The sequence below is a fragment of the Dipteris shenzhenensis genome, chromosome 29 (genome assembly GCF_047967505.1).
Source record: "Dipteris shenzhenensis isolate YYH24624 ecotype China chromosome 29, Dip_SZ_1.0, whole genome shotgun sequence".
Taxonomy (NCBI): Eukaryota; Viridiplantae; Streptophyta; class Polypodiopsida; order Gleicheniales; family Dipteridaceae; genus Dipteris; species Dipteris shenzhenensis.
In genome coordinates, this window is record NC_141624.1 from 4,691,489 (window position 1) to 4,718,616 (window position 27,128).

General features: G+C 47.8%; 1 protein-coding gene across 2 annotated transcripts in view; it reads right to left on the reverse strand.

The window, feature by feature from the left end:
• LOC147882334 (immunoglobulin) overlaps nucleotides 1–27,128 on the reverse strand; it is a 104,895-nt gene that overhangs the window by 11,781 nt on the left and 65,986 nt on the right. Inside the window, exons 7-10 of one of the 2 annotated variants that reach the window (XM_087400794.1) lie at nucleotides 25,657–25,851; nucleotides 25,446–25,549; nucleotides 25,141–25,194; nucleotides 24,947–25,030 (exon numbers count right to left, since the gene is read on the reverse strand). In XM_087400794.1, coding sequence (XP_087256920.1) covers nucleotides 24,947–25,030; nucleotides 25,141–25,194; nucleotides 25,446–25,549; nucleotides 25,657–25,851 — 437 coding nt within the window. The remainder of the gene's footprint in view (nucleotides 1–24,946; nucleotides 25,031–25,140; nucleotides 25,195–25,445; nucleotides 25,550–25,656; nucleotides 25,852–27,128) is intronic. The other variant, XM_087400796.1, reaches the window with a different exon arrangement.

The following is a 27,128-nucleotide window of genomic DNA, read 5'->3' on the forward strand; positions in this document are numbered from 1 at the left end:
CATAGGAATGCTAGAGTTTGGCTGTGAGAGGGGATGGGGCTTGCCGCTCAAGGAACTTCGGACATAAGTCTTTAGAGTTGTTACTAAACAAAATGTTTATGAACTACTACTTGTTTGCCGAACAAAAGCTTGCTTCTTTTAGTGTCTAGATGACAGTACTCCCATATTGTTTGTGCCTTGCTCGGAAGATGATGCTTAGTCTCGAATTTGAGTTGTCGGCGTAAAGCCTTACACTCGCCATCATACCAGCTATTACAAGGTACCAAGCCAAGAGGCGTGGACACGTGGAATGGGTGGTGTGTGAAAAAATGTGTAGGGTAGCCTCATGGAGAGAGCGTGTGATCAAAGAGTGGTATTTGGTCGAGTGGAGAGGCGTGTGGAGTACTTGAGTTTAGGTTGTGGTCAAAGTGTATCTTATGATAGGTAGTGTATGTGGCTGGTGTCGTCTTGTGCATCATAAGACACCGGGTGGATATACTAAGAAACAAATAGATGGAGAACTATCCAAGCAAATAGTTAAGTATTCAGAATTGCATAACATAAAATAAGACCACTTCATGCAACGTTGGGTACACAATTGAAAGTGAATAATAACTTAAGATATGTTTTGCATGGGCTTTTGCAGTAGGGGTTTAGGGGAAAAAGATCAAGGGCTAGGCCCGATTGTGGAGAAGAATTATGTGGCTCATTGCTTTAATACAAACATGTAAATAAGATAAGACAACTATGAGAGATTGTGCATGGTATGGGGCCCAATTTAGGGGGATCCCACTCTTGGCAAGAGCATCCAGTGTTGCTTATTTCCCAAACCTATTTCAATATTGCGCAAGAAATTTGTTGGTTGTGGATTAATACAACCCACAATCAACAAGTAACTTAGAATTCTTGAACCATAAGCAAATTATCCACAATCTAACATAGTTTAGAAATTAATTTATTAAGAATTCTTCACAAACAAGCATACAGTAATCTTGGAACTGTAGCAAAGCATCTATTCTAGGCACCAGGCAAGCAACCCACATGCAACCTGCTTTGTTGCACAAATGTTGCAAGTATAACTCTCTTTTTGCTAAATCCATGATGCGCAAAACTTGTGGGGGGAAAAAAAGAAATTGTACTAACTTTAGTTAGTGGCTGAGTAAATTTTAACCGCATTATTAAAAAGTTGGCCCAATACTCCTCTACTCCTGTAGTTAAGTAATTACAAGATCCTAGCCTCCATCAGAGTCCAGAGCGCCCTTTGCCCTTAGTTTGCAGATACACATGCGAGTCGGCATACCATGATGAGACTAGAGAGACAAGTGGAGTTTGTGGATTAGGAGTGTCAATTCTATACACAAATTCTCACTGGGATGAAAGGTGTGACAGTCACGCTAGGTTTCTTTCAATGCATCTCTCAATAGGGCCTTTTCATTGGAGTGTGCTATTTCCCTTTTGCGACCTCACATTTCACTAGAGATCTACGTGAGGAGGTTGAGACCTCACCGTATGTAGCCCCTACATCCAGACATCATGGATTTTTTAAGCCACAGGGAAGTCCTTCTTGTTGGGGACTTCAATACGAGGTTCGACGTGGGTTAGGTAGCGCTCATTGATTTTTGGATAATTCTATTTTGCTATCTGATGTTGACCTAGATGAGGTAGGGATATCCCGAGTAGTTCTACAGACAGGTGAGCCACTCTTTCTTAGACATGGGCATGATACATGACATCATCATCTACAATGGTTTGGACTGATGGCCCTCCTCGGGTGGATTCACTTGTTTTTCACACGGGGTAGTTCGCTACCTTATGGGATCCCCTACCTTTCCTCACACATCACTCATTTCTCCATTTCCCCGCCCCCTCCTTGAGCCAACCATACTTATCTCTTCTTTACCTATCCATTCCTCACCACACGCCATACACCAAGATACCATCTGCGTGACCACATACCATGACATCCACTTCGCCTACAAGTTATCCCTTGAGTATGCCACTGGCTTTCTACCCTACTCACAAATCTTGAGACATCCCATGTCTAGAGGAGTGAGTTTCTTTGATTACCCACTCCCGTCACACTGCTGCCCTCTACACTTTCCCTACACCACCCACTTCACTCATTCGCCACATATTGGCCCAATCTTCTACAATAGCTAGTATGATAATGTGTGTAAGGCCATGGGGGGGCGTTTTGAGGACCTCAGAGCTTGGTTTGGAAGTGGTATGGAGACTACTTGTAGTATGTGGCTGGTGGACGTGATCTGATTGGAGGGACACTCTTGCAAAGTTAATTGGCTAGAAGGCGTGGAACTTGCATGGCTCCTTGAGGACTCGAGGAGAACAGTAACGTGTTGCATGGCGGTGTCCTCAGCCTCCATAAAACTCTATGGCGACATTTATTCATCTCTCTTTGTCCAGGGCTCTGTCTAAGCTATTCTTGCTCATGAGAGTCGCCTTCAGCATGTATTTCTCCAGCCAGTAGAGTCGTAAGAGCAGCTGCTCTGTAGGGTCGTTAGATTATGATCTTGTAATTCCAAAAATCCACAGTAGTGGTGAGGTAGTCTTGAGTCTTTGGTCTGTGTCTTGAGTCTATATCAATAGAAGGTGTTTGGTTGCTTTATTGTGTCATACATCTTTTGTCTTTAATAACTGAGCGAGGGAATCAACATTTTATGTGAAAGAGTGGAGCACCAAAAGCCAACAATTGGTATTAGAGCAGCGTCACAAAGGGTTTGTAAGGTCGTATATTGGAGGAAGAAATTGTCGTTGTCAGCAATTCATGCAGTTTTGGGATTCTGGGACTAGAAGATCTTGTCAACGTTGGGTGCAGAAGGATATGACTTGCAGTCAATTGTCAAAGAAGAAGTTCGTTGATGCTTTGATTTTTGGGCCTATCTCTTCCCTCTTGTGGCGACTTCTTTGATGCGTGTGTCTATGCTGAGTTTGGTTCTTTGTTCAAGTTTTGAGGACGAGAATTCTTGGTCATAACTATTTGATGTCGTTGGTTGGTGGCTGACACTTGCTTTGTGATCTCCACATTGCGACAACTTTATTTTGGCATCATTTTCCCACTTTTGGTTTGAGGGTTGTGAGACAGAATTTGTCACGATCTGTGACGTATTCCTTTCTCTATTTCTAGACTTATGGATGGTTTGATGAATGGTCACTTGTGGAAGGGTATGCCCTTTCGACGGGACACTTCCTAATGAGGCACAACCCTTCACAAGAGACACTCTATTGAAGAGACATTTCTATTGTAATGTACCCTCTTATCAAGGGTCACACCCTTCACAAGGGGTACACACCTCTTCATGCACATACCCTTTGGAGTACACACCTTTTCATGTGTGACTCTTCACTCTCTATATAAGAGAGGCCCAATTGTATGGATAACAACTACATCTACCCTACAGACATTCAAGCAATACAATTATTCCTTGTTCTCTGCTATCTCAGTCTCCTTTCTGTTCCTTAGCACATTTCTAAATATAGTAAATCTAGGATTTCTTACAGTGGTATCAGAGCAAAATTCGCTACCACGACATACATCGCCGACCCCCCACACCCCCACCTTTTGCTTAGGCTTGACATGCCCGCCAGTTTCCAAATGACCATCACAATGTTGCTAACCCCCATCTTCTCTATGAGTCTATGGATTTCTCATCATGTATCGGCATCGTTACTATTATGGCTCTTTATTGTATTCGTCATGGGGCTTGAAGCCCGCTTCGAGGCTCCACCACGTCAGCTCCTTCTATCAAATTCTTTACCCTTCGACCCTTCTAAGACTTTTAATAAAGTTTCTTTCTTTCTCAAATTATTTTCAAGTTGGTATCTCTACTTCAACTCTCTCTCTTTCTCTCTCTCTCTCTCTCTCTCTCTCTCATGCAGGTCAAGTAATGGTAGACCTGGGAAATGAGAAAGTTTCTATATACCATGCTTGTGCAAACAATGATTCTCCATGGATGCCCAGCTTAAGCACTCGGACTCTCTAGAACTTCTTGGAGAAGAACAGAAACATTACATTCATAGGAGAGCTACAGACACCCTACCCGATCCTATCGGCTGAGACCGGTAATGATACCTCTCGAAGAGGAAGAATACTGCATTATGCCAAAGCATAGTCTACCTCAATGAGATGGATGCAAGCAGAATACCACACAAAGCAATGGAGGCTACAAAGACCTCTGGATGGCACAGAGGAGGAGGGAAATGAAAGGAGTTATGGGGCATAAAGGCTGCTAATATCCCAGAATATATAGGTGAAATCAAGAATTTAGTAATGCAGAAAATGCTCCAAAGACTATGGAAAGACCTGGGGATGAAAAATGCAGTTTTACAAATAGGAATTAATCCAATTAACAGATCTGAAATGCAAAATACATCGGGAAGGCTATATCAATCTTCAAAAGGCATTTAATTTAAGACCGATGGGTCTATGAGACTGAAAGAAAACCTGATACAAGGCAAAAAGTATGGTTAGATCGTTGGAGGAGCTCCCTAGCTGCTGCTGCTCCGCCATTGCCTTCGCCCAGCCCTTGTCCCCTAGCGCCTGGCCGCTCAGGCCCCCCCTTGGCAGCTCCGCTCCCTAGCAGACTGGTCACGCAGACCCCCCAGGCAGTCCCGCTCCCTACCTGCCTGGCCGCGCAGGCTCCCTGGCAGCCCCGCTCTCTAGCTGCCAGGCCGCGCAGGCTCCTTGGCAGCGCACAGGCCACAGGTCGCACAGGCCCCCTGGCAGCGCAAGCCCCTTGGCAGGCTGCGCAGGCCCCCTGGCAGCCTCTCGCTCCCTAGCTGCACAGGCTGCGCAGGCCCCTTGGCAGCGCACAGGCCTTCGCTGCGCAGACCTCTTGGACCTGCGCCCTGCTACCTCAGTCGCGCTCCTTCTTCAACCTGCTTCTTCAGCCTGCTGTCCTGGCCGTGCCAGGCCACCTTCCAGGCCCTCTCCCTTGCTGATTGCCCACTCTCCCTTGCTTCAGGTTAGGCAGTTTCAGGGCCCTCTCCGGGACTTTTCGACTCGTGTTCCGGGGAGCTGAGATCCTGGGCTGTTTCCATGCATCGGCGGAGCTGTCTGCTTCAGCACTGAGCGACCTGTTTGCACCTCACGCAGGCTGAAGATCGAAGCATTCTTTTTACAGGTTTCTTTGCGGTTTTACTTGTGGTTGGTTGCGAGTTCTTGGTGGGTATTTTCAGCAGAGGTAGCTCCTCCCTTCAGGACAGCGTAAGCTGAGACAATGGAGGACACTAATGCCACTCCCGTCGCTGAACCTGAGGAGATTGAAGTCACAGTTTCTTTTCCTCCCGACATTGTATAGATGATTGAGGTAGCAGAGGAGGGTTTTCGTTCGACACACATCATTGGCTTTCTACCCGGTAGAGGCCAACAGTTACGTGACTGGGTGTACACCAGCATGGCTTCTTTGGGTGTCTCAGTTACGGTTTTCTGATTGCTTGGCAGAGGGTACTTTTCTTTTGGCCTTCACTCTGCAGAGCAGGCTCAAAGAGTTCTTATGAGCTCACCAATTCAGTTTCAGAGCAAAGTCATCCATTTGTGGCCTTGGCGCAAGCACTTCAGTTCTACTTCTCTTGGACCACGACAAGTCTCCTTTTGGATCCTTTTCCCTGGACTTCCTGATGAGGTCAGCTCTTGTCGCAAAGCTATGGAGCATATGGCTAGTGTGGCAGGTACAGTCATCTCTTCAGGTGCTAGACTTTCCTATGCTCAGTCACTTACTGGCGCAGTGTTACGAGGGTCAGACTCATTTCAGATTTCCCCCCTCCTCGACCTTTGCCTACTTTGATTTCGTACTCCACTGGAGATGGGGTCCATATGCAGCAGAGGGTTTTGTACGAGGGTCTTCCTGATCAGTGTCTTTTTTGCCGGAAGAGAGGTCACTTTATTAGGGATTGCCCCAGCCGTCGGCATCGATCTGAGACTCCGGATACATCTCATCCTCCGAGTGACCCAAAACATGCAGCTCAGCCTCCAGGGGTCTCTGAGCCTGCTCCGACTCATTCAACAGAGCGAGAGGAGATTCCTTTGGGGGAGCCTCCAGTGAACTCAGAGGATTTGGAGGTACCTCCAGCGGAACAGATTTCAAGGAGAGCTTGGAGGAGACGGAGACAGAGGGAGAGTCAGCAGTACGAGCAGCCTCCAGGGGTCTCTGAGCCTACTTCGACTCATTCAACAGAGCGAGAGGAGACTTTTTTAGGGGAGCCTCCACTGAACTCAGAGGACTTGGATATGCCTCCAGCACGGAGAGCTCGGAGGAGACAGAGACAGAGGGAGAGTCAGCAGTATGAGCAGCCCCAGGTACGAGCTCACAGTTGGCAGAGAGTTCAGACACATGTGCAAGAGACCCCAGAAAGGGGAGATACAGAGGACCATCCGCAGGCAGGTCTTGACACTGTGCAGGAGATGATAGCTCAGGGAGTTGAGACACACATGCAGGAGACCCCGGAAAGGGGAGATACGGAGGACCATCCGCAAGCAGGTCTTGACACTGTGCAGGAGATGGTAGCTCAGGGAGTTGAGACACACGTGCAGGAGACCCCGGAAAGGGGAGATGCAGAGGACCATCTGCAGGCAAGGCCTCACACTGTGCACGAGACAGCAGCTCAGGATTTGATGACTCTTGACACTTCTACCCCGGAGGTTCATTTATTGGTTTCTGAGACAGTTATCCAGCTGGAGGCTGCTCAGGCTGCGGACACGGTGATGGATGCCTCTTCACAGCAGTCCAATGAGAGAGGTATTTCATGACACAGGTCAGAGCTAGAGCCCGAGCCCGTCCCAGGATTTCATGCGCATGTATGAGGTTCCCTCGAGACCTCTCTCTCTTCCCTGTCGCACAGTACCTTCTTTTGTTGCTATGCGGAGCGTCCTCTCAAACACACCTCCCAGTACAGCCTCGTCCTCGCAGCTTTTCACTCCTGGCTTATCCAGATCTTTTGCGAGTGCGGTCACAGATTTCGCTCAGTACCCAGACAGGCGTGAGGGTTGGGAGATCCTAGCAGATTAGATTGAGCGAGATTTTCAGTCACCCTTGCATACAGGCACCTCGTCGCAGATTCTTCCTCTCCCTCTCACCTATTCCAGGTGTAGAGTCAGGACGGCTCAGCCTTTTCCAGCTCTTCTGACTCCTAGACCTGACCCCAGGATGGTTGACAGAGATCTGCCCGTTGAGTTTTGGTCCCTTTTGGCTCGAGGGGTCTCCACAGACTCCCTCACTAGATTGGAACTTCTCCCGGTATTTTGTCGACAGTCAGAGGAGGTAGAGGAATACTTGGGATCTGTTACTCTATCCAGAGAGGGGCACATTCTTCGTTTCTCCGCAGGCAGCTTTCGTTCTCGGGGGAGCGAAAGCTGGTCAGCTGAGTTACTCGACAGCAAGATTGATAGACAGCTTTTGAGCATGACTCACTTCTCATCGGTTCACCGTATTATCGGCTCGCAGATTCATTCTTGCCCTAGGATTCTTCGACCTGTGGCTTCGGTGGCAGGGCCTTTCTGTTTCTATTCTTTCAGGTTCAAGGAGACTTCGATTTGCCCAGGAGTGCCAATTGGTTTGACTTTCAGCTCCTCAATTCGAGACAGAGTATTATTCCATTGGATGGAGCTATTTTACATGAGTTGGGGCAGATTTGGAGCTTGATCAGAGATCGACTTTGGATAGTGCCGTCAGAGAGAGTCATTTGTGCCGCTGCCACTGGCATCCCATCACTTCCATCCGATGTCTAGGCTGTCCATCATTTCTTGGAATGTGAGAGGACTGAATGGCCGGAGATTTATTTCAGATGCAGATGGTCGTAGATCCAGAGTTCCTAGATTGCAGTTGCTTAGGGACTCCCTTTGATTTATTTCCTCAGGGTCCCCTCCAGACATTGTACTTATCCAAGAGCATAAGCTCTCCCAGGACAGGATTGACAGATGCAGATCCTTACTCAGAGGACAGAGCCGGACTTATTGGAGCCCAGCGGATAGTACGAGGGGTGGAGTCTGCATTTCAGTTTCAGCCAGATGGGCCCCAGAGAATACCCACGAGGGTACACTAGTGGAGAGCAGGGCTTGCTTTGTTATTCTTCAGATTGAGAGCACAGCAGTTGGTGTTCTCAATGTGTACGCTCCCACAGATCCAGCCCACAGACGTGCATTTTGGAGACAGCTCAGAGAGTCCCTTCCTCAGGCAGACACTTGGATTGTTGGAGGAGATTTCAACATGGTTGAATTCTCTGAAGACAAGTCGCGCCAGACAGAGAGTGGACTTTCTGATAGGGAGAGAGTGGAGTGGGATAGTTTTGTTTTGCATGCTGGACTTCATGATGCAACTCGATTGGACAACTTTCGCCACTTGGCTGATAGTCTTCAGTTCTCTTGGTCTGGGGTTTGCCATGGCTCCCTCTCTTTGGCTAGGCTTGACAGGTTTTATATTGGCCATTGGGGCCAGGCCAGAGGAGGACAGATTGGGATCCGCCCGGGTTATGTTTTATCTGACCATGCTCCAGTCCTATTACAGATTCTCCCTACCTCTCTATTGGAGAGCACAGGCTTTGTGAGAGTTTCGGACTTTGTTTTTCAAGACACAGAGTTCGTGGAACAGTTGAGAGAGGCTTGGTTGACAGAGGACACTCCTGAGGATCAGGGCTAATTGATGTGGGTAGAAGGGGCTTTGGCTAGAGTCAGCATGGCCTGCTAGTTGAGGGCAAAAGAGGAGAAGGAAAAGCTCAGGATCAGAGATCGGAACGCTAGAGCGGAGGTATCCAGACTTCAGAGATTGATTCAGAGCTTTCCTCATTCTCTTTTCATCAGAGGGCAGCTTTCAGAGACTCAGGAGAGACTAGAGGAGATTCAGGGCAGGAGGGCCCAGTTCAAGTTTTACTCCCAGCAGACCTTCTGGATCCAGAAGGGGGATAGATGCTCTAGAGAGTTCTTCAGGGCAGTGGGTCAGAGATACTCTTCGGACAGCCTTCGCAGACTTGTGGATGAGGCCAGGTATCTTCAAACGGATCCTCATCGTCTTGTTGAGATCACTTCTGGTTTCTATTCCACTCTTTACACCGCCGATCCAGTCACCGAGGAGATGATCAAAGCCAGAGAGGAGATTTGGAGTCATGTCCCCCAGATGGTCTTAGACAGGATGAGTCATGTTTTGGATAGCCCGCTATCACTCATGGAGATCACAGATGCGTTACATGAGCTGCCCAGAGACAGATGCCCGGGGGAGGATGGTCTGTCGCCTCTTCTTTTTAGAGCTCTCTGGGATACGATTGGGCCTCATCTACTTTCTGCCTTTTCAGAGGCTCTTGATACAGGATCTTTGGGCGAGGCTTTATGCACAGGTATGATTTGTCTCATCCCGAAAGGGGGAGACAAGACAGTCCTACGAAATTGGAGACCCATTACACTTTTAGGGACAGCCTATAAGATCCTAGCAAAGACCTTGGCCCTTCGTTTAAAGCCTAAGCTGCCTGATATCATCAGAGCTACTCAGACAAGATTTGTCCAAGATAGGAGTATCTTGGACAATATCTTCACTTTTTGGGAGGCCACTCACTGGGCGAAGGAGAGTCAACAAGAGATTGCAGTTCTCCTTCTCGATTTTGAGAAGGCCTATGACAGGGTGGACTGGGGTTTCTTGGAGGGCACTATGAGGAGGCTAGGCTTCAGTGATAGATGGATTTTATGGGTCTCCTCACTTTACTCTCACTCTTCTAGTAGGATGGTGGTTTGTGGAGGCAGAGGACCGGCTTTTCAGCTATCCAGATCGGTACGACAGGGATGCCCGCTTGCACCTTACCTTTTCCTTTTCGTAGAGGAGGCTATGGGATACTTTATGCAAGCTACCAGTCATGGCACTTTGGGCCTTCATCTACCTATCCGACAGGAGCAGGAGCTTCTGGACACTGAGTTTGCTGATGATACGGCACTAACAGTTAGAGGAGATGCATATAGTCTTGCTACTGCTGTGGATGCAATTGACAAGTTCTGCCTAGCCTCAGGGGGGCTTGTCAATTGGAAATAATCAAAAGGCATCTGGACTGGAGCTCAGCAGGATACGCCAGCATGGGGAGGAGACAGAGGCTTTGTATGGATACCCAGAGGCACCTCCACTAGATATCTAGGCTTCCAGGTTGGCATTGAGGTGTCCCCGACGCAACAGTTTGCCCCAGTTCTTGAGAGTATCCGGAGAAAGCTAGCCTACTGGAGTACGGCTAGACTCTCTTTGGCCGGAAGAGCGTTGGTACTGAACCAGGTTCTACTAGCGACTATGTGGTACGTTGCGTCATGCTGACTCGATCCGCCAAGTGAGGAGATTGCTCCGGAACTTCCTGTGGAGTGGTGGTGATGGTTCTGAGGACACTAGGGCCAGGGTTTCATGGGATACTATCATTTTACCCGCCTCGCAGGGAGGACTTGGAGTTCTTGATCCTGAGATGCAGAGCAGGGCCCTTTTAGTCAAACTTCTTGTTAAAGGTTTGACTCCAGGAGATCAGCCGTGGAAGCAGTTCCTACTACATGGGATTCACCAGTGCACCCCCAGAGCAGCAGGCCAGTGGGCAGGTAGAGTCAGTTGGATCTTCCTGATGGATTCTCAGCCTTCCTCACCACTAGTGAAGAGGCTTATTCAGATATGGGATCATTTTAGACAACACCTCATCAGAGCAGTTCCCTCCTCCAGAGAGGAAATTGCCCGACAGCCACTATATCATAACCCCCTGGTTCGGTATCATACACACACACAACATAGCAAGCTATGTAGATATTTTTTTCTAGTCATTACCAGTCCCATAGATCCTAAAGGATCTCAAGCGGAGTTTAATACAATCATATCATCTCTCTCTCAATGGATGTAAACAATCACTACTTGTTGATAGTGATCACTGTCCCATAGATCCTGAAGGGTCTCACGAGGACGTTAATACAATCATATCATCTCTCTCTCTCTCTCTCTCTCTCTCTCTCTCTCTCTCTCACACACACACACAACATAGCAAGCTATGTAAATATTTTTTTCTAGTAGTTACTAGTCCCATAGATCCTAAAGGATCTCAAGTGGAGTTTAATACAATCATATCATCTCTCTCTCTCTCTCTCTCTCTCTCTCTCTCTCTCTCTCTCCGGCAGACGTTAATCCCGTCATAGTCGCAAATCTGCAACACCAGTTGTAGATCTCGTCGCCCATCGTAAAACTAGGTCGTCACCTCAGCACTTCGTCAGTCGCCTCATCAGCTCATCCTCCGACAGCTCTGCGCCACCTCAGCTCTAACAGTTGACTCAGCCCACCACAGTCAGCCCCAGGCCGAGCTGAGCCCCTAACTTAGCTTGGGGCGTTAGACTCAGCAAAGGGGCTCTTCATATACATCAAGCCTTCATATTCTCCTATCGCAGCAACACCTAGCCCATTCGCACTAATGTACAAACGAAGGATTGGCACATATCTAAATGAGCAGATTTATTTTCCACAGCAAGAAGTAAGGGAGCTCAGACTTTTGGTTACAGCCCTCGGGAGGAAAGTGAAGGAGATGGAAAGCAATGGCAAGAAGGAAATCATACAGGAGGTCATGCAAACCCACAGTGAAGTACAACCTGCACCAGAATTGGTGATGAAAGTCTAGGACATGGTTACCAATCAAGTCAAAGTAAATACAACAGGAAATCACAGCAGCAATGGACAATAAAATCAACAAAACCGAAGTATATGAAGAGGTACAAGAACAGGAAAGGACAAAAGGGTAATACCCGGTCCCTACACATTGGAGGACTACCTGAGAGTTGGCATGAAGGGAATATGGAAGAAAAGATTGACCACATTATAGCAGCAACCCCTCATATTGCATGGGATTCAAAGGACATAGTTGGTGCTCTCCAAGTTGGAACACAAGCCAAGGTGGTTCTCAATCATAGGAAAGCAAGAAGTAAGATTCTCAAGCAAACCAACAAGCTGAGAGGCACAAAAATATGGATCTTAGAGGAGCTCACTCCTACTCAGCTCAAGATGAAAGCAACAAATTTGACTAAAGTGAAGGAAGCTCACAAGGAAAATGGGCTGTTTATAGAGACGGAAAAGCACTTATCAAAGACTTCAAATCCAAACCCAAAGACTCTCAGTCTTAAACTCATGTAATGCAGGCTGACTATCTTTTGAAGTAGACCATAGTGAACCTATAATAACTATGTGAGTGGTATACACACTCCCAAGAGACTCTCGGTCTATAACTGATAATTGGTGTTTATCCTTTTGGTGTATTTTTTGTCCCATAGGCCCGTGAGGCCTCCCGAGGATGTTAGTATATCTTTTTTTCTCTCTAACTAATGTAATGCAGGCCACTTTTGATACAAGACCAACTTTGCATAGTGATTCCATGAGTGCTATTCAGCTAGCACGAAATCCGGTCTTCCATGCAAAGACCAACTTAGCTGTGTGCTGAGTAATCTCGAGCTAAGCTGCCGTGGGCACTCCTTGACTCTCTGAGTCTTTTTTGGAGTGTACTTTATCTCATAGTCCCGTGAGGGCTTCTGAAGACGTTAATATAATTTCTTCCTCTCTCTTTCTCTCTCTCTCTCTCTCTCTCTCTCTCTCTCTCTCTCTCTCTCCGTGGACCTTTAATAAAATTTCTTTCTTTCTTTCTTTCTTTCTCTCTCTCTCTCTCTGTGCTAGCCTCCTCCTCCCTCTCCGCCTAGCCTACTCTGCCTACTACAACAACGCCTAGACTCCCCCTCTGCCTAACCTAGCCTACTCCACTTATTATAGCAGCAGCACCGCTAACAACAGCGCAAGTGCCGCCAGCAACAACGCAAACAAGGCCAACGTGCAGCAGCAAGGCCAGTAGCACAAGGCAGCAGCAGCACCTCCGTCGCCACCTAGCTGCCCTAGCCCTGCCGTCGTCAGCAACAGCACCACCCCCATCCCCTGTCATCAGCAACACCACCAACACCACCAAGAGTTTCAACCGCCGCCAGTACCCTAATACCTAGCTAGGCCGAACCCCCAGCCCAGTTGGGGGGTTAGCTCAGCCAAGGGATAGCAGCAGATATGACCAGCAATGAATGGCCAAGCCTCTCAAAAAAAATCCCCCCCCCCCGACCCCAGCAGCCTCAGCCAGCAAGGCCCAATATGAAACAGTTGCAGCGATGACACCTTCTCCGTATGCACATGTCCGATATGCCAAGACACCCTCTCTGTATGCACACACGTACCTCTGAGGAGGCTTGGACCGACCCATGATTGGGCACCATGAAAAAATTTTTTATTTACAAAAGCTAGAGTATGGATTGAACAATCTAAAAGTCATGCCATCCTTACATTGAAGTCAACAGATATGCAGATCAAGCTCCTCCGACAATCTTACAAGCTGAGGAGCTTACACAAGCTCAACTCAAGAATAAGGCAACTGAATTAGCTAAAGTCAGGGCTGCCAGAAAGGATGGAAAATGGGCAGTTTACAGTGAAGGCGTAGCATTAATCAAAGAGTTTAAACCCAAACCAAAAAACTGTGTCTTCAGCTGATGTATAGCTGATTACTCTTTTAGACTGTTATGTAGGTACTCTAAATAAACTGCTTTTGCACTCCCAAGGAGCTGCCATGTGCCCTCCCTAAAGTAGATGTACTAGATGGTTTCTTGCTGTCCCATAGACCTGTTAGTCTCCCGTGGACATTAATACTCTCTCTCTCTCTCTCTCTCTCTCTCTCTAATCCGTTGCCTGCTCGTTGCCCTGCTCGCCGCTCCTGCTCCGCCTTGCTCGTCGCTCTTGCTCGCTGCCTTGCTCGTTGCCCGTGGCAGCTCCTCTGCCCGCCCGCTGTTGTAGCCCCTCCACCCGCTGCTGCAGCTCCGCCTCCCCCTCCTCTCCACCTGCATCCCCTCCACCCGCCTGCTGCTCCCCCTCCACCTGCAGCTCCGCTTGCTGCAACTCCCTCCGCCCGCCTGCAGCTCCCTCTCCGCTCGCAGCTCCTTCCTTCCCCGTCTAGCCTCGCCCCCTAGCTCTTTCCCTCCCTACCTAGCCTTGCCGTCCGCCTAGCTCCCTCCCTGCCTAGCCCCGCCTGCAGCTCCCCCCACCACCTGCAGCCCTTCTGCCTCCTCCGCCCCTCCGCTCTTGCTCGCCTTCTCTCCCCTGCTTCTGCTCCTCCCTCCCACCTGCTGCAGCTCCCTCTGCTGTGCCCCCTCCTCCCCTTCTACTCCACCTCCTCCACTCCAGCCATCCGCCACCCCTTAACTCCCTGCCCCCTCAGCTACTCCCTCGACCCCTCAGCTACTCCCCCTCCTCTCTAGCCACCCCACCCTTCCCTACTAGCCTCCCCGCCTGCTCTCAGCCTCTCAACCTCTCAGCCTAACCTACAGCCCCCCCGCCACCCCTTAGCCTCTTTTCAGCCCCCTGGGATAACCTCCATCATGGGAAGGGAGCTCATGTTCATGCTCCCGCTCCCGCTCCCGCTCCCACTCCCGCTCCTGCACTAAGACCTACACTGAACACGGGTCAATCAAACGAAATGGGAAAGGGTGGCAAGGATACAGATAAAGCCACCAAGAAAAAACAGACACAGCTGAAACTTGAAGATGTGAACACACGATACAACCGAAGTGGACTTGGAGTGGACGGCAAAGCAAAGGCGGGGCCCACTTCCGCCTCATCTTCAGCCACAGCCTCAGCCTCAGCTTCAAGCTTTAGCTTCAATCTCCGCTTCGGTCTCAGTTACATCAGATACATCCTCATACTCAGCCTCAGCGCCAGCCTCAGCTTTAGCCTCAGCGTCAGCTCCATCCCCAGTTCCAGTTCCAGTTCCAGTTCCAACTCCAGCTCGGCCCACAGCCTCTACTGTTACAACTACTGGCTCTGATATATCCCTACCCATGACATCGATTGCCCCACCCTCCCCTAGGATAGAGCGGTTGTCACTGACACCATCTCTCCCTTCTTCTCCCGCTACAGTTCTCTCTCCAACTGACACCTACTTTGGAGGGGTCGTACACTATTCCGCACTACTCGACCTTTCTCTCCCCTCTGCCTCTCAGTCAACCCACACTCCCTCACCCTGCTGGGATCGCCTCATCATCATACCGCACCCATCTTACCCAGTCATCACCCAACCTCCAGTCTCTTCCTCACACTTTCAATGTCACAATCCTATCAATTTCCGTTAGAGCACGGACGAGCTCACCCATCAGAGGCTTGGGAGTATTTGCTGATGGAGGTCCAGAGCATCCGAGAGCGCGAGAGGGAGTTGTCACACTTCACACAGGAGCAAACACGCTTCACCCAAGAGCATGCACGACTCATACAGGAGCAGTCTCAGGCTATCCGAGTCCAGGCTGATCTTATTCAAGAGCTCAAACAGGAGATCTCACAGCTCCGACAGGAGGTCACTGCTGTACATACAGTCCCAGGGAGCACCCCAGTTGTGGAGGCACAAATTGCGAGCATGCAATCTGCCATTGAGGAGACGTCCAAATGGGTCGATGTAGCCAAACAGGAACCTGCAAGGGTAACCGTTTTGGCTACCCTCCTGGAACAGCAGCAGAGAGCCAGCAAGGCTCTCAACATCAGAGTACATGGGATTCCCTGCACTGAGGCTTACCGATGGCAGATGCGCAGGCCTTCGTGACCACTACCCTAGGGGCGACTGAGCACAGGATTGAGAGAGCATGGCAGGTTGGGAGGGACCCCAACCGAGAGCAGCCCCTTATCATCCGGTTCCATGACGCCCAGGCACGACTTTCGGCTTTACGTCGTAGGTTAGCCTTACGAGACCAGCCAGCAATCTCCATGGACGAGGACCTCACTCCACTACAGATTGAGGAGAGGCGTTTCCTGTTGCAGTAGCGGGATCAGGCCCGCAAAGAGGGAAAGTTGGCAATAGTACGAGATGGATGACTTCTTACAGGCCCCCGTCGGACACCCACCTCTCCTCCTGCATAGGGAGCGGGGTCTATGAGACCCAGACATCCGAGACCCTATCTTGTACCATCTGGAACTGTAATGGTACCTTATGGTCAGAACCAGGGAACTTCTCGGAATCCTATACAGGTCACGACATAGTTTTTTACAAAGAGGCACATCAGAGTCCAGAGCGCCCACTAACCAGCAGTCAGCAGATATACATGGGAGTTTGCCTACAGAGATGAGACGAGGGATACAAGAGGGGTTCGAGGATCAGGAGGAGTCGCAATCCTTTACAGATCTACACTTTTGGAGACCATCTCAATGGAGCAGAGAGATCCACACTCCAGGTTTCTCTAGATTTGGATCCAACACATGGATAGCCGAGATTGGTTTATCACAGTTTGCTACTTCCCTCCCGAGACCTCCCGCTTTGCCAAAGATATTCGAGGGGAGGATGAGACATCCCCATTTGCTGCCCTTTATCAGTCCATCGTTGACTTTTATAGCCGTGGGGAAGTCCTCCTAGTTGGGGACTTCAATGCGAGAACAAGTGCTCGTCAAGCACCACTCCTCGACTTCAGGGATGATTCCACTCTACTGCCAGACTTGAGGAGGCAGGTATGCTACGAGTTTCGGCTAACAAACGAGGACCGTTCACATCCTATGGGCAAGCCCTCTTAGACCTCGGCAGGATGCATGATCTCATTATCTATAATGGTCTTGACAGATGGCCCGCATCAGGTGGCTTCACTTGCTTTCCACATGCAAGAGGCTTCAGTGTTGTGGACCACATCATGGGATCCCCTGTCTTCACATCTCGCATCATTGACTTTACCGTAGCACCTCTCCCTCCAAGGGCTGACCATACCTATCTATTCTTTAGCATTTCTACCTCCCGCCGCACAACACTTTCTACCCCGTTGAGCTCTTACTCCACTTACCATGATATATGCTTTGTTCGCAATCACTCACCTACTTACTCTTGCCTTGTGTACATACTTCTCGCATACTCTCGCATACATTGACTTTATACCCTTACTAGAAGACCGTGCTGCCCTAGTCACTCACTCACTACACGAGGCCGCTCTTCACACATTTCCCCACACCACCCGCTCCACCCGCCCACGACCTCTTGGGACCGTACCCTGTAATAGCTGGTACGATGATGAGTGTAAGGCTTTACGCTGTCAGCTCAAATTCGAAACAAAAAACAGCCTTCCGAGCCAACCAGAGACGCTACGCGAGTACCGCCATCTGGTACGCAGGAAGAAACTTGACTTCGTGTGTCGGAACGAGGAGGAGCTACTAAACATTATGTTCAATAACAACTCTAAGGACTTCTGGCGGAGAGGGACGATCCCCCCCACCACTCATTGACACTCAGGTGTGGTCTGATTATGCACACACGCTCTAAGATATCCCAAATCAGCCAGCCCCTAACCTATCACATATGCCACGCCCCACATCCTGCACCCTCTTCACTAGGGGGGGTAAAGGATGCCGTAATGAAACTTCATAATGGCCGAGCGAAGGATCATGAGGGACTATGCATTGAGTTCATTGCATATGGGATTAACCTCCTAGCCCCGATCTTAGCCAAGCTATTTAATGAAGCCGTTTGCTTGGGGTTTCCACGCACCTGGACCATCAACACTATCTCACCCATTTACAAGGCAGGGGATCTCATGAACCCGGAGAACTACAGCACCATTATGATTGGACATGTCATGTCCAAGATTTATGCATCAGTACTTGATTCTGAGGTCAGCAGATTTGCGGAGTGTCGAGGACTCAAAGCAGCGGGACAAGCCGGTTTCAAGCGGGATCATGGGACCATGGACCACATTCTCGCACTCATATGTATCATCGAGGAGGCAAGGGCACGGAAGCAAAGGGTTTATTGTTGCTTTGTGAATTTCCGCAAGGCATTTGATACCGTTCTGAGAGCCCGCCTCATACGACGCCTACAAGATCTGGGTTATGACCAGGAGATCATTTGGGCTGTCATGACACTTTATGAGCAAGTTTCAAGCAGAGTCCGGACAAGATCTGGATGGACAGACGAGATCATGAGCGCTAACAGGGTCAAATAAGGGTGCCCATTATCACCAACCTTGTTTGGCCTCTACATTGACGAGCTCGAGACAGTGATGCAGGCACAACTGCTCTCTCGCGGGCACGCTAATCCGGATATTATTTTATGCAAATGACGTGGCTCTCTTGTCTTCCTCAACAGAGGGGCTCCAGAGACACCTAGATGCACTACAGTCCTTTTGTCAGTCTCATGATTTGAAGGTCAACTTAGGTAAAACCAAGGTTATGATCTTCAATACATCTGGAGTCGTCATGCGCGATGACCATTTCACATTTGATGGGTCCCCTGTTGAGGTAGTTTCATCGTATACTTATCTGGGGGTCGTCTTTTCCGAACCCACCTTCACCATGAGACCCGCCATGCAGGCGCGCCTGAGCAGAGGATATGCTTCATTGGCTAGACTAGAGAGACAGTGCTTCCGCTCTCATTTTCAAAATCCACGGACCAAAGGGTTGCTTTTTGACTCCTTGGTCCGCCCTGCAAGGATGTATGGCAGCCCATGCAAGGGACTATCTACTACAGCTACACACATTCCGGACTTGGTTAGGTCCGAGTGATCTTCCAGTGATTCTACAGAGATCACTTCCTACATATCACAACGGAGGGTTTCATTCATCCACCAAGATACACGCTAATTCACCTATCCCACTCGCTGATGTAAACTACTCGGTGCTTTCTATCAATTCAGACAACGGATTTTGCAGAGGTGTTTGAATGAAATGATTGCAAGTTGCCAAACACATATACTTGAACTTAAGAGTTTGCAATTAAGCTAGAATTAAGACTTATACAACTTAAACACAAAGTGACATCATTGGAAATTGCAATATGATTGAGGAGCCAAGACGGGGCCCCCCCCCTTATCCAGGCTCACTTTATTCTTGAAAATGGAGATACAAGACCAAGGTGCAATGCACCTTCCAAATTGATGAACTCGGTGAAAGCCTAGGACCTAGATACAGGACTCAAGAGCATATGTACAAGGTAGACAACAAAAGGAGGACTCCAAGCTCAGGTTTTTCAACTCTTGGCTTGCCCAATCCACAAGGAAGAAGCCTGCAACAATCACCACTTACCTCCAACATTAGAGGCAAGCACTAGTTTCTAGAAAGATAGTAGAAACAACATGAAATAATGTTGTAAATGAGATAAACTTGACAATACATGCTCCCTTCGTGACTTGACCCTTTTGTAGATGAAGTCCTTGATGCCTCTGAAGCTACCTTGGGTGAGGAGAGTGTGGAAATGGGGCTGGAATGAGAACAGCGTAGAAAAACAGCCTGTAGGCTAGAGAGAGAACGCCTTTATGGAGTGATAGCTATAGAGAGAGAGTGCCGATGCTGATCCCAAGGGAGGGGATGTAAGAGAGGAGCTGCTGCTGTTCCAGAGGTGCACAGAAAGGCAGATTTCTGCAAGGGGAATGGGTTGGAACAGTAGAGAGAGAAATTCTGCAGTAGAGAGAGAGAGACTGCAGCAGGAGAGAGAAAGGGGCTGTGGCTGCTCCAGGCTAGGAGAACGAGAGAGGATGCTGCTGCTGTTCCAGAAGAGCTGAGAGGGGGCAGATTTCTGGAGAGGAGGGGCTGGAACTGTAGAGAGAATGTGCTGCTGTAGAGAGAGAAAGTGCTGCTGAGGTGAGAGAATGGCCTAGGGAGAAGCTGGCTGCACCCAAGGAGCTGGAGAGGTTCTGCTGCATCAACCAAAAGGAGAGAGAAGAAAAGTGACGAATTTTTCATGTAAGGAATGAAGGGGAGAGGCCTTCTTTTATAGGCTCAGCCCCCCCCCTAGGCTTAGAGTGGAAGGTGGACACTTGTCCCAGATTTTTGGTGGGCTGCAATCCCAAAGAGGACAGCCCACAACCTGCCCCAAATCTACCAGATTTGGGGCCAGACACTTGGCCTGCATGCCCTGCCACTTCCCATGCATGCTGCCACATGTGTGGGACAGGTGGACTGATCTGCCAGCTCAGATTCCATGTGGCAGTCTGCCACGTGTCACTCCCAAAAACCTAAAATTTCAAAGAAGTCAGAATTCGATTCTGATCGCACCCACGGGTTCCTAACAGCTTGGACTATCTATTGACGTACTCTAAGGTCATAATTGAGCCATACTGAGCTCATTTGTTTGTCGTCTTATCTTGTATCTCCATTACTCTTGGCATGCTGCCAGGCCCACACCCAAAGCTCAGGGAACATTCTCTTGAATGGTTCCTAGGTCAGTATGCAATCTGTGCATTTGATTGGTCCCATGTTTGGGTACTCAAGTGGGGTGTGGTTTCCAGATGTCCCTCTCAAAGAGAGGCCATCACTCTTGTGGGTCACTAATGCCCAGAACCCCAAGCAAGGGGGTCCACCCTCAAATGCTAGACCTAGTCCCCATTGTCCGTAACTGAACAGTAGGAAAACATTTCATTTCTTAATAAGCATACTATTGAAAAACAAAAAGAAATAGTACCAAGCAAGTGGATACATGTTGAAGCAGGATGACACCCAGGGGTTCCTAACAGCTTGGACTATCTATTGACGTACTCTAAGGTCATAATTTAGCCATACTGAGCTCATTTGTTTGTCGGCATGCTGCCAAGCCCACACCCAAAGCTCATGGAACATTCTCTTGAATGGTTCCTAGGTCAGTATGCAATCTGTGCATTTGCTTGGTCCCATGTTTGGGTACTCAAGTGGGGTGTGGTTTCCAGATGTCCCTCTCAAAGAGAGGCCATCACTCTTGTGGGTCACTAATGCCCATAACCCCAAGCAAGGGGGTCCACCCTCAAATGCTAGACCTAGTCCCCATTGTCCGTAACTGAACAGTAGGAAAACATTTCATTTCTTAATAAGCATACTATTGAAAAACAAAAAGAAATAGTACCAAGCAAGTGGATACATATTGAAGCAGGATGACATTCCCTCCGTCTTTCATTCGGTTGTCCTCAACTGAAATGCTTCCTCATAAGCATCTAGGATTTCAGGACACTCCTTGAATGTAGCTCTGTCCACCCATTGGGCATCGGTGGATGGGAGCCCTCTGAACTTCAAAAGGTACATCTTGCGGACAGAGACATTATTTATTACCTACAACACCTGAAAAGGACCATAATATCGAAAGGATAGCTTGAAGTAGATGTGCTTTTTGCCCACTTTGGTCTTTCTCAAATTTACATCAGTGGGAATCAGCCCCTACATCAATGGGACTGGCCTAAATCAAAGGAACCTCCCATGTGGGGGCCTTTGGCTTACATCATCACTTAGGTCACACACTACTTGATGTGCCTTTACAACACACATGTGACTCCCCTAGATGCACACATGCACCATAGAGCAAGCCCTTGATCACACTTATCCCAACAGGATGTTGAGATAGAGGAGCATTTCATCTTCAGGTGTCCTGTTTACTATGAGATCCGAGGGCGTTTCTACTGCCTCTTCAGAGATAGCTATGGGATGTTGGCTCATGTCCTCTCCTACCCAGACCAACGATACTTGGCTGGTTTCATTCATGAGATGCTCAGACACTGTGATAGGATACTCCGAGCACGGAGACACGAGCAGACTTCTCCCTCGACTGATACCTCTCAAAGCTCTATCATGAAGTTCTTTCAGCCAGATCACATAGACCCCCACGAGGCGAGACCTCGACATGACCATGACCCGGAGCCTATGACCCGACAGCTCAGACAAAGGGTTGACTCACAGATCACACTTGGGGACATCCCCTCCTTGTTTAGGGTCAGAGCCCGACCGACGGGGGTCACAGTGGCCTTGGTTAGACACAGAGTTACGACCAGGAGACGTACCAGGACTTCACCCTTGAGGGGGAGCGACAGCGTTCTATTGTTGACCTCATGCCTCCACTTCCACAGCCTCATCCACCTATCCTTTCCATCCCCCACCACACAACACACATCCCAACAATATCCACACACTACATATGATGACATCTACTTTGATCATAACCTCTCCCTTTGGTACTCCGCACGTCTTTCCACCTTACTCTTAGATCTCGAGGACATTTCACTCCTACAAAATCGAGCCACTCTAATTCCCTGCTCCCTTCATGAGGCCGCCTTGCACACTTCCGCACACACCACCCATTCCACTTGCCTGCTGCCCCTTGGCTCAATACCCCACACCAGCTGGTACGATGATGAGTATAAGGTCTTATGCTATCAACTCAGATTTGAGACTAAGAATCATCTTCCGAAATGAGGCAGAGACGATACGAGAGTATTGTAGCCTATCCATTGCAAGGAGCAAGCTTTCATTCGCCAAAATGAGGAGTTAATAAATTTTCTTTTTAGTAACAACTCAAAGAAAGTTTATCGAACGACAAGCCTGCTCTGCTCTCACAGCCACCACACTCTGGGAATTTTATGCATGCACACTATACGACATTCCCCACCAGCCACCACCTAGCCTCTCACAATGATCCCGCCCCACCCCTTGCACACTGTTCACAGCTCATGACGTCAAACACTGGACTACGTACTATGGCCCGATCTTGGCAAAGCTTTTCAACGAAGCATTTGCACTGGTTTCCTTCACACTTGGACCCTTAACACCATCACTCCTATCAACAAGGCAGGGGATCCCACAAGCCCACCAGTGGGCATGTGATCTATGCATCAGTGCTCAATACACACCTTAGCCAGTCTGGAGACCTCCAAAGACTCAGAGCTTATGGACAAGCAAGCTTCCGTGCTGATCGTACAACTCTACATCACATCCTCAACGTGTCATTGAGGAGGCCAAAGCACAACGATAGATATATAGATTTATTTATTTTATTATTTATTTATTGTTGCTTTGCAGATTTCTACAAGGCTTTTGACACAGTGCCAAGAGCTTGCCTCATTAGACCCTTGCAAGATCTGGGATAGAGCCAGGAGATCATTTGGACAGTCATGACAATCTATGAGAGGGTCTCAGGCAGGTCCGGACGGCTTATAGGGTCGACAGAGGAGATCAAGAGCACTATCGGGGTCAAACAAGTTGTCCACTATCACCAACTCTGTCTGCCATCTACACCAATGAGCTTGACACCTTCATTAGGACACTAGAAGGGGTAGGCTCCTATTTCATCAGCTCCTTGATCCAGATACTCCTCTATGCAGACGATGTGGTCTTACTCTTCCCTTCAACTGCTGCTGAGGGGCTCCAGTGACACTTGGATGCACTCCATTGCGAGACACATGATCTGAAGGTCACCCAAATTAAGATTTTCAACACATCCCAAGCAGCCATGCATAGAGAGCAGTTCACACTGGACAAATTACCAGTGGAGTTCAGTGCATCCTAAATATATTTGGCGGTTACTTTCACTGGCCCAATTTTCCTGATGCGACTAGCAATGCAAGCTCGACTAAGGCTAGGCTTGAGTCTTGACTCCTTGGTCCTTCCAACGGGCATGTATGGCAGTCCTTGTTGAGGGCCTCACCTATAAGAGGTAGACTAGGCTAGAGTGGAGAGGCTCCAGGCTTTCTTACGGTCATGGATGATCTAGAGGAAGCCATTAGATAATTTTGGGTTGGGTTGGGAATACCCCGGTCCCACTACAGCTTGATGCAACATTTCAAGTGATCGCATACCTTCACGGAGTCATGGATTATGGTTCCTCAAGCCAATGCAAGTTACCATGGTTGGCCTTACCCGCATCCATGACATTAGCACTTGAGGGTGATCAGAGGTGTTCTTATGCCCATACATGCAATGGTTTGAGAGCCTGGGACTCCATATGAACAAATTGCCCCCCTTTCAATATATCCTTGAGGCCCCTTTTGTTCTGCTCACTTACCACGAGGCTAACAAGGTTATCCAGGAGGATCTCATATAGCTAACACATTCAAAACTTGGTTAGCCTCCATCGAGCTTCTTGTGAAGCTCAGCTTCTACAAAGATCACTACTTACGGATATCAAAGGAGGGCTTCATTGATCCACCAAGCTACACAAATTCAACTCCTCCACTCTTTGGGGATTTTGATTAGGCAGTTCTGTGTTTCCTCACACCGACCACGCAATGACACTAGACGGGCTGAGGGCACACCTAGAGAGTGCTGCCTTTGCACTCCATGTGTTCTACAGGAGATTGAGTTAGATGAGCACTGTGCTTGCACAGAGATAAATTTGAACCCCTCTCGGGCCTCTCATCTCACCCAGATAAAAGACACTTGGCGACTTTCATTCATGAGACCATCCTTCGCAAAAACTAGCTACTCAAGGCACATAGATGAGATCAAGGTGCTCAGCTAAATTACACCCAAAGTGTGATCATTGATTTTTCCTATTCGGATAGAATGGAGCAACAAGCCCCAAGGAGACCGCGTAGCCGAGGCTAAGAGGATCCACCTTGCCGAGATATGACAGACCCATCAGTGAGACGATGCAAAGATCAAGATCGTGGATCTTCTCTCCATGTTCACCAAACCAGAGGCACAGCCGACAGGTGAGACAACAGAGCTTGTCTGACGCAAGGCCACGGCTAGGCCTCTCTCTCACCCCCCCAACACCTTCCCACATACACAAAACTGCCTAAACTGCCGATAGCTTAATTAAGAGTTCATAAACTCTTGAGCTAAGTGTCAAAAGAGCACCAAATTCCTTCACTCCCTCCACACAAATCCTAAACTTCTTTTCCAAGTCAGTGATAAACCAAGAGTCAACAAACCGGGTAAATCCTTAACCACTTCATAAGCTTGGAGCTTCCTAATTAGGACAGTAGGTTAATTAAGATAAAGCAAGGTGTAACTTAAGTGCATTTCTCCTCCATGACTTACCATGTGATCTAGCATCATTGCTATGGTATCTATCTAAACCAAGACCTTTTCCTAAATACTCATTTTCTACTTGTTTGGTTCCATACTAGTATAAAAAGAAGTGAGCATGCCTTGCTCATGGCTGTATTCCAATGTGCGATCATATGACAATGCATGCGATTGTATAACAAGCAGGATCAAATTTAACAATGCTATACTGTAAAGAAGCCCTAAAAATCTTATACCACCTTCGTTATCACTAGTGAGTTTTTGCGAGATGGATGTATAAATGCCGGATTCAAAACCTCCCGTGTCTCCAAGACTGCTGAGATCTACATAACAGCCAGACTGAAGAAATCATTTCTATTCAGACCTACAAGTCATAACATCTTTGCAACGATAATTCTTTTACTATGAGCTAGGTCATAATATGTACTCCCACCTCCAAGCATTTCCTTGAAATTTCATCGTGGTAGAAACTCAAAACTCCCCCAACCTGCAAAAACAGCATAACAAGCTGCACTTCATATGATTGGCATGCAGCATCAAATACAGAATGGAGAAGCTTCCCCACAATGGCTCAAGAATGTTGAACCTACATTTTTCAAAATTAATAAAATTAACCAAGAACGGGTGTTAAGTAGAGAAAATGTTCTGGACAATCAATTGCCTATAATGGCTCAACATACACCAAATTAGCATGGAAGCAAATGCACGCAGAATGAGGACAAGGATGAAAAAATATACCACATCTCCAAAATGGTAGGTTGAGTCAGGCTTCCTTGGTGAAAAACGAGCCACAATTTGGTCATCAAATCGGATATTGTAAGACCTTCCTCTTGCATATGGACCTGTGAGCAGAAAAAGGAATCCTTTTCACAACAGCATGTATCGTATACAATGAGCCAAATATGCCATCATACAAAGTTAAAATAAGTTTCTCCAATATATGGCATACCAGATGGAGAACGAGGCAATCCAACACCAAACTCTGGCTCATGGTTCCCAGTGGTTAAAAAATCATGGATATCACCATCTGCTAGCATGCTATTGTTTTTGGGCCATATTTTTAAGGATCCCTTTCCCCTCAAAGCAGCCCTCCTATCTAAAAGATAGCCATCTTTGACCATCTTTACTGAGCCTGACTGTGATCCTGTTAAGCAACAAAGGATACTCATGAGCAATGCCATGCATCAAAATTTTGTTACCCCAAAGAGGGGACCTCATAACAGGTATTAAACATAAGGACATGCCTTGTCAAGCACTGACATGGGAAGGAGAGGATCCTTGCGTTCAATACGAGCTGGACCCACATAATGTTGCAGTCAGTTTAAAAATTTGATTGCTCTTCCCCAAATTGTTTGTGGTCTCGCATTTCTTGCACTGAACAATTGGATCAGACACTTCATAGTCCCAAGGGAGACTACCTCTTTCACTTCCTTGGACCCACATGAAATACACTATGCTATTTCAAAAACGAACAAATGAACTCATCCAAAAACATTAAGATTTGTGATTGAGGCAAAGGATATAGATGTTAAATAGAGTGACCATCGAAAATCCTTTGTGTGCAGTGGAAAAAGTGATGGCAAATACATCAGATCAAATAGGCATGCCAAAAGTATTGTACCCCCTAATCATGTGCTTAGTAACAGGTCAGACAAATTTGTATGAATAACCCTTATTACCAGAAAACTAGAGGACAGGCTTTCCAGTTTTGATCCCTGACTTTTCTTATTGAAAAGTTAAACCATAACAGTTTCAAATAGTTCTTACAAATATCTCCAGAGACACCTTGACATACCCACTTGATGAAAATTTCAACAATGCTTACACGTGTTTTTACAACCATTGAACTCGATGAATTTCCAGTCCAAGAAAGCATTTGATTTAAGTTTGTTGATTGGCCAACTGATTGAAGCCTATTGTGAGACTCTCTTGTTATCACTACAGCAGTTGATTGCGAACTCTTCATCTGTCATAGCTATCATTGGTGAGATCAGCACAATCTTCTAATCATTTTCTCCAGCTGCTACTATGGCCGGCCTTCCAACAACAATATTAAGCTTCAAATTTTATAAAGCACCAAATGATACTTATTATAGAGAGGGTTCGCTGAATCAACGGGTCTTCATCAACTTGCATTGGTTGTAAAACTTGATCCCTGCATGAGTTTCACATAGACTTCTGCCCTCAAAATTCTTGCAGCAAAACATGGTATCTTAATTTCCCTGTTCAGCAGCAAGTTCTATATTCGATCAAGTCATTGCTAGCAGCAGTAGAATAAGATGATTGAAATTTTTCAAGAGGATGCAATCTTTCTGCATGAAGAGCCATCATCAACTTTGGCATTGTAGGATCGATGAATAGAAAGAGAGAGAGAGCAAGGTACCAAGAGTCGATAGAGTCTGCCGTCACGTCAACTAGGAT